Below are 8639 nucleotides of genomic sequence, written 5' to 3' on the forward strand. Positions count from 1 at the left end.
CCAGATGACGCGGTTAAGAGAAACACTCTGGGAGGTTTTGAATCAGACTTGGTTTTTTGTTAGCCAAGTTACAGGAGAATTTTTAAAGTGGGGGGAAGGGAAGAAGGAAACGGACCAGGAAAATAATTTAAGCCATCATCTATAAACCAACAAAGCACTGATAGTTCCGAACATTATGTCAGACACTAAAATGACTGATATAAGCTCAAGTGGTTTACACAACCTATAAAAAGACTATACCAGCAAAGTCCCCATTTATCTGTAGAGTTCAGAAACTAAAACAAGGAATATTTTAGCTTAAAAGCTTATCTCAAGAGAATCATACACACTTCACATGAATAAAAATACCTGAAACCAAACATTTTTAAAAGCTCCAATACCCAAAATATAAAGAAAAATATTAATTCAGAAGACTCAATCAATCCATGATAATCACAAAACGGCTGGGCAATCTCTATCTCCCTTCCACACTAACCATCCATCCTATGGAAGACCAAGGGAGATCAGACCTTCCAGACTTACCTTCCAGACCTTCCAGACACCTGGCTGCTGCAAAATTCTATGGAGACTCCTTGTGGAACAGCAGTTTCCCATCTCTTGTGTCTCTCCCTATCATGATCATGATCATGCAGGAAGCAAGTCTGGCTGTGCTATTTCTTATCATTGTCTGTCACCCATCTGCAGCATGGTATTGTACAGATAAGGAAAAAGTAGTTCCCTTTCCCCCAGAAGGTTGAGGCTCAGGTACAGGGTAATTCTCCTGTGCACACAGTCATTATTTAGGCCGACTCAGTGACTTCAACAGGCTTAATCATGTGATCAGGTTTGTTGCCAGCTGCGTAATGCTCCCACATCTGTAGATAGAGCCGCTCTAGGTCCATCGTGTATTGTTTGGTGTTGAACAGAGGGCTAGATGTTCTCTGCTTCCAGACTTTGCCACGAAGTTTCTTCAGGTATTCTAGATCAGTTCCCAGTTTCACAGCTATGTCTTCATATTCTTGTCTATTTTTAGCAATAAGCTCACGACAGCCTAAACAAGTGAGCTGGGAAGCTGCAACTCGGGAAGCAAGAGTCTCTCCTGGCATAGTCACCATGGGTGTCCCTGACCAAAGGACATCCATCCCTGTGGTGTGTCCATTACAGAGTGGAGTGTCCAAGCAGACATCAGCCAGCTGGCCTCTCCGAACATGTTCCTCTTTAGGAGCAACAGGTGAAAAAATGATACGGTTCTGGGGAAGGCCCATATTTTGTGCATACTGTTGAATATTAGGTTCTCCTACTGCTGGAAAACGCAACAGCCACAGTACACTATTGGGAACACGCTTCAGAATATTTGCCCACATCTGCAAAGTAGATGGGTCAATTTTATATAACTGATTAAAGTTACAGTACACAATGGCATCTTCCGGTAACCCGTACTGAGAACGTGTGGTTACAATAATGGTACGGGGAACCTCCTCTCCAGTGGCAGCCTTAATGTTGATCTGGGTAGTTGCCAGTCCATTGCTAAGACTGAATCCATTAACTGTTATCTGAATTTGTCCTCTGTTAATCATTTCAATAACTGCCTCTGCAATAGTATTCATAGGAATGACAGGCATATTAAGAGCCGTATTACTGCTGTCTGCGTTGTCTCCTCCATCAGGACATTTCATCTTGACAATCTGCACATCTGGGAGACTATCAAGAAATGCTTTGAGGTCGATGCCATTCAGCACAATCCGATTGTCATAAATGTGCCCATTGGACTGAAAATCGATGACTGCCTTCTTCTTCAGGTGAGGGAACATATTAGCATGATCACCAATAAAGAAAGTATGGGGCATATAAGCCAGTTTCTCAGAATACTGCTCAGCAACTTCAGCAGGTGAAGTTTCCTGATCAGTGATGATATAATCCATGAAAAGCACGCCACTAGTCCCAGGGTAGCCCAGCCACATTGCCTGAATAGGAGCTGACCTGAGAGCAAAGAGTTCATTTCGAGCACCCCTGGTATAACCATTCATATTTACAAGGATGTGTATACCATCTTGATGGATGCGATCAGCTGCTTTCCCATTGCATGGAATCTGAGAAAGATCAATGAAATGATGGGCTTCTGCCATCACCTTCGCTCGGAAGTTTGTGCCATCATCTGGGCTCAGGGCATAACAGAATACCTCAAATTTATCAGGATTGTGCATGCCTGGAATAGACTGCATAAGATGAGAAGTAGGATGATTCCCAAAGTCAGAACTCACGTATCCTACACGCAGTCGACCATCACTGAGCTTCAAGTCTTTTGGATGTTCGTACGGTGGTTTATGAAGGACACCGATCTCATCCAAGCAGAGGTTCCCATGGCTCTCAGCAATAGCCTTCCTGAAGCCATGAGAAAGAGGATAGAGCATACTATGATGAGGCTGCACAGAAGGCAACCTATTCTTCTCCAGCTGGTCAGCCACAATGCTGACCAACTTCTTCATTCGCTCATCATAGTCTGTCCAATCACAGACAATCTGCAGGCAATGAGCCAAATCACAATAAGCGTCAGGAAAATCAGGTTCAAGCTTCAGAGCAGTGCGATAAGAAGCAATTGCTTCTGGAATATTCCCTGAATACTTGTGAATGGAAGCCAGATTGCTGTGGGCATCCGCAAGTGCAGGGTTAATCTGAATGGCACGAGTATAACACTGCAAGGCTCCCTGAACATCCTGCATCTCCTTTAGAGTGTTTCCCATGTTACAGTAGGCATCAGCAAAAGTAGGACTGATTCGAACAGCCTCCTTATAATGCATCAGAGCTTCCTGCAGTTTTCCCTGCTGCTGCAATACACTTGCTAAATTTGAATGGGCAACAGCAAACTCTGGGAAGACTTCTAATGCTTTACAATACAAGCGAACTGCCTCTTCAATGTTTCCCTGGTCTCCTTTGATATTGGCTAGGTTATTCAGAGAGTCTGCATGGATGGGACACAGCCGCAGAGCTGTATTATAACAATCTTCTGCTTCGGCAACACTGCCCTTCTCTTCCAGAGCGTTGGCTAGGTTGCAGTAAGCATCAGGGAAATGTGGTTGCAACTCAATAGCTCGCCTGTAGGTGTCTATTGCCAGATCTATCAGGCCTTGCTCATAGTATACACAAGCCAGGTTGGCATGTACCACTGCATGATTTGGGCTCAAGCTTAGGGCACAAAGGTAAGCTGCCACAGCTCTGTCAAAAATCCGTGCCTCTTTCAAGACATTTCCTAAATTGATATAAGCATCCAGAAAATTGGGGTCAAGGGTGACAGCCTTTTCAAAGTGATGAATTGCAAGCCAAATCTCCCCTTGTGCATTGAAAACACAGCCAAGATTACTCCAAGCTACTGCAAAGTTCGGTTGCGTCTCCATTGCTTTCAAATAACATGCCTTGGCTCCTTCCAAGCGACCCAGGGCTTTGAGCAGGTTCCCCAGGTCACTGCGAACACAGTACAAATCAGGATTGCACTGAAGAGCAGAGACGTAAGCTTGTACTGCCCCTTCCATGTCGCCTGCTGCTACCAAAGCGGCTGCCAGGTTAATATAACCATCGATGAAATCTGGTTTGAGATGCAATGCATGCCGGTAATGCTCAATTGCTTCCTGCAACTGCCCTCTTTCCTTGTACACATTCCCCAAATTCGAATAGGCTTCTGCCAGAAGAGGGTTCTGTTTAATTGCCAGAGTACTAAAGTGGGCAGATCTGTCCAGCCTTCGACACTGGAAGTGTAGAGATGAAAGTAATAAAAGTACTCCAGTATTGTCTGGCTCTTGTCTCCACAGCTGCATGCAGTGTCTCTCAGCTGCCTCAAAATCTCCTGCCTGATACTCTCGATGTACCAACTCAGCTAACCCTTGGAAGGAAAGCATACGTTTCGTTGGTTCTGTGCTGTCGGCCACGTTGCCCACAGAAGACGTCATCTGGAGGGTCTGCAGAGAGTGATAAAAGGGGGTAATTGAGTCCCGCTGCCGCCAGTACTGGCAAGAATGTTTCTAGAGGTAGCAAATACGAGGGCAGCAGCCGTACCACTGCTTTGGCAGGCTTAAGCGGCGGCAACAGTTACAGGCACCGAACCTTAGGAACTCTGGTTGGCCATCTACCTCTCACGCTCTTGAAATCTTAATTCCTAACCCTGCCCTCTTCCACCATTTTTCTCCTCATCAGGGAATAAAAATTACCTATACACTTGCCTTAGAAGAAATCAGAAGTCAGTAGTCCAAACACTTTTTAAAATTTTGTTTTCTGTCCAGTTGGAAAGGAAATACATGATTGACTTTACTTCATCATTCATATAATCAATGTGGAAAACATTAGGGCCGTGAATTTCAATACAGTAAGATCAGAAAATTTTAAATTGGCCTTCCCAAACCACTAATAAGTAACCAATGTTGTATATAATGCTAAAATCTTAGAGACTGAGTTTGATATTTTAAAAGTTCTGAAAGGATTAGCTAATTTCTCCTCATCATACCTCTCATGCCTCAAACCTGAGTATTACTTTTTTAAAATTAAATTTATTTATCTTTATTTATTTATTTTTATTTTGGCTGCGTTGGGTCTTCAATGCTGCGTGCAGACTTTCTCTAGTTGTGGCGAGCGGGGGCTACTCTTTGTTGCAGTGCCTGGGCTTCTCATCACAGCAGCTTCTATTGTTGTTCCACAACTCTATGGGTTCCTTTTTAGGTCCTATGAAGAACCCTAGAAATTAGTTCATGGAATTATAAGTTTTTGCAAAATTGTCAAAAGTGAGATATTTTAATTTCCATCAGGTAAGACCAGCGTCTCTTTCTTTGCCAATTTTCCTTCTATCATATTCCGCTATGTTGGATCATATTGGAATGGCCACAGGCTTTTTTGAAATCTGGCTAAGGAGATTTTCTTTTTTCTGTGGTACGCGGGCCTCTCATTGTTGTGGCCTCTCCCGTTGTGGAGCACAGGCTCTGGATGCACAGGCTCAGCGGCCATGGCTCACGGGCCTAGCCGCTCTGCGGCATGTGGGATCTTCCCGGACTGGGACACGAACCTGTGTCCCCTGCGTCGGCAGGTGGACTCTCAACCACTGCGCCACCAGGGAAGCCCTAAGGAGATGTTTTAAGTGAGGCTATTATGTGATTTTCAGACACCGCCATATGTAATTGACTATATACTATCGCATTACAGGAATAACTTCCAGTACTCATACTGACTGCTCTACTGACTTAACCTAGCACAAGACACAGAAGCATAAGGACAAAACCCACCTTACAATATAGCCGTGTCTTGCACTTCACAGCTCTCAAAGCATGTGCGTTTGAAGAAGAAAAAAAGAACTGAAAAGTACAAAACCAGAAGCTAATCTGTGGAAAATTATTTCAATCATCAGGCATGTGAAAGATAAGTCAAAGATTCAGTTCTCATCAATGCTTAGTCAAAACGGAAATTTTCTTCTGTCAAGAATATACTCCAGGGGCTTCCCTGATGGCGCCGTGGTTAAGAAGCCACCTGCCAATACAGGGGACAAGGGTTCGAGTCCTGGTCCGGGAAGATCCCACATTCCACGGAGCAACTAAGCCGGTGTGCCACAACTACGGAACCTGTGCTCTAGAGCCCGTGAGCCACGACTATTGAGCCTGCGAGCCAGAACTACTGAAGCCTCTGTGCCTAGCGCCCGTGCTCTGCAACAAGAGAAGCCACCGCAATGAGAAGCCTGTGCACCGCAACGAAGAGTAGCCCCCAGTCCCTGCAAGTAGAGAAAGCCTGCGCACAGCAACGAAGACCCAACACAGCCAAAAATAAATAAATGAATGAATGAATGAATGAATGAATGAATATACTCCATCAACAATGTGTGTAATGGAATGGTATGAATGAGTATTTTATCAGAATCCCTGTAATGCACAAACCTATAGCAGTACTGAAATCAGTAATGCATTTATAATAGTAAATACTTATGAGGAAGTAATCCATAGAGGTTTGCTCAAAGTTAACAATGAAAATTAATGTGACATTATCAATAATAAATTGTGAAGCTGAAATAAACTTTTCTAAACTATTAATAATTAGAAGCAAATTCTAATCAACCATGGTACAAGAAATCTATGTCTAAAAACTACAAAGTTTATTTCTTAAAATTTGATTTCGAAAATACATAAACTGTCGTATGAGGAGGCAGTTAAAGAATATATAGCTAAAAGAGTGGGGGAAAAGTTTTATAGAGACACATCTGGCAGTAGTTCATTTTTAAATGTCATTTTTCTAGATTTTGTGACACCTATAGTATTGATATTTGAAAGCATTTAAAAAATTGTAATTTGAAGATTTGCTACTTCCAGGTAGAATAAAATATTTGGAAGCAAAACAACGTTTCCACTGAGAAAAACAAAAAAAGCCAAATAAAATAGCCAGCATTCAATCAAAAAGTTCTAGACAAACCAAGAGATAGAATCATATGACTAAACTTCTAAGAAAAGAACAGATAATACAAAAATATTTATATAAGATATTGTGTATCTTTATCAGGAAAAGTCTTTATCAAGAAAAGACTTTAAAATCATCAGAATTAATATTATATTTTATTTGTATATTTATATATAGATATTTATATATTTATATAAAGAACTTAAAGATAAAGCCCTAGTTAAGGCAGTGACAACAGTAGCAGTGGGAGTGAAAAGAAATGGTTATATTCAAGCATATTTTGTCAGGAAAAGTCCAAGATCAAATGTCTGACTGCACACATGGGATGGATAGACGGAGTGGGAAAAATCAAAGTTAACTATAGAGGTTCTAGTGAAGATGGGGTTGCCGTCACCCAACCCAAGGGGCTGCGATCATCCCCAAGGTCTAGGAGACTCAAAGGGAAGGTCATGGTCAGAGGCAAAGTTAATTGGTGGGAAAATAAGACTCCCAGTCTCTCCATCTCCTTATACCAGTTTTTTTTGGTAACATCTTTATTGGAGTATAATTGCTTTACAATGGTGTGTTAGTTTCTGCTTTATAACAAAGTAAATCAGTTATACATATGTCCCCATATCTCCTCCCTCTTGCATCTCCCTCCTTCCCACCCTCCCTATCCCACCCCTCTAGGTGGTCACAAAGCACCGAGCGGATCTCCCTGTGCTATGCGGAAGCTTCCCACTAGCTATCTATTCCTTATACCAGTTTTGTTTTTCTGCTCATATACGTAGCAGCATTTCATTCAAGGGGAATGTCATTGATCTGACTGGTCAAATTAAACAACATAGTTCAAGGCACATTTACAGTGGTTAGTTCCTCCACAATTTAGAAAGTCACATTCATAATTTCCCTCTTCCTACACCACGGAACACATTGGCCATTCCTCCAAAGTTTCCACTCCACAGAGTGGACCAGAGATGACGTTAGCCCAGAACTGAGAGCTTGGCATGAGATGGTGTCAGCCCCATGTAGAGCTCTGGCATAAATTATAACCCAACCCAGCTCTACAGAGAGCTCTGCATGGAATCCTGGGAGTAAACTTAGCCATAATAATGGGATTCTGTTTTTCATTTGCTTTTCTTCCTTGCTTAACTTTCCCTGGCCACTCTGACAAACAAACTTTCAGGCATTCCTGGGCCACTCACTAACTTTATTCCATTTTATGTCATCCAGATTCCCAAGAAAATTACTAAGTATAAGGAGGGAAATTTGGAACATGGTAAGTGTTAGATGCCTGAAATATACAGGTCATTGAATCCAGTTAAGTAGCAAATTATCTGGATCTCAAATATGCCAGTAGAATAACAGACTAAGCTCAATTTAATGTACTCTTACTGGAGACACATGTAAATTCTGGGTCAATTTTGAAAAGGTTAAAAGCACATAGCTGAGATTAAAAGAAAGAAAGGAACACCTGCATGTTTCAGAAAGTAACAGAGAAATTAAATCCAGAGAAAGAAGAGTGGACTGATGTCTGTGGGTTCCGTTCCTTAGTATAGGCCTTATGTAAATAGGGGCTGGAGCTAGAAATCTAACATTACCTTGAGGCCAGGAATTTATAGACTCAGGATGGAACAATATTGAGAAGTTGGTACAGATATCCTACAGAAATTTCATGAGGAACTGCTTAGTCCATTAAGAGGGCCAAGGGCGGTGGTGAGGAAGATTGATATCTCTTGAAAACCTTCAGGTACAGAAAACATCAACACCTCTGAAAAGTAGGCCTGTCCTTCCCAGCGTTGTGATGGCCAGGTTGTCACTAACCTGTAAGGCCCTGTATGAATCAGAAACTGCAAGGAGAGTAATTCAAAGAAAAACAGATGCAGGATGGGTGTGGCAATAAATCCTAGGACCCTATCAGAAACAAAATTAAAACCACTCTAAAGGGAAATTTTAACAAACCAGAGCAGATAGTATCCTAACCAGAATAGAATAATAATTCTGAGGAAGTTACTTTAGTTATTTAAGTAATATTCAATATCCAGAGCAAAATTCACTTAAGTACTGTACTGGTGGAAACTAGGCAGCACTATGGAGACAATAAAAAGGTGTTTACCATCAAAAAACATCAAGGTAAGAAAGATAATGTCTAATTTTTAATTATCCTGTGGTTTATTGAAATCTTTTGGAAACCCAAAATAGAGAAAACCTAGCAGGCAATGAAGACTTAAATCTTTAGAGATTTATCAACTCATCTATAAAAG

General features: G+C 41.8%; 1 protein-coding gene across 1 annotated transcript; it reads right to left on the reverse strand.

Annotated features, from left to right (window-relative positions):
- Positions 1 to 763: 763 nt before the first annotated feature.
- LOC309959061 (UDP-N-acetylglucosamine--peptide N-acetylglucosaminyltransferase 110 kDa subunit-like) lies at positions 764 to 3920 on the reverse strand (the record flags this gene model as incomplete). Its single annotated transcript, XM_082835186.1, has 1 exon — positions 764 to 3920. The coding sequence occupies one exon, from the start codon at positions 3918 to 3920 to the stop codon at positions 780 to 782; it is 3141 nt and encodes a 1046-aa protein (XP_082691312.1). The 3' UTR covers positions 764 to 779.
- Between the last annotated feature and the right edge of the window lie 4719 nt (positions 3921 to 8639).

This window comes from Leucopleurus acutus (assembly GCF_964270905.1).
Source record: "Leucopleurus acutus genome assembly, chromosome: 3".
In the NCBI taxonomy this organism is placed as follows: Eukaryota; Metazoa; Chordata; class Mammalia; order Artiodactyla; family Delphinidae; genus Leucopleurus; species Leucopleurus acutus.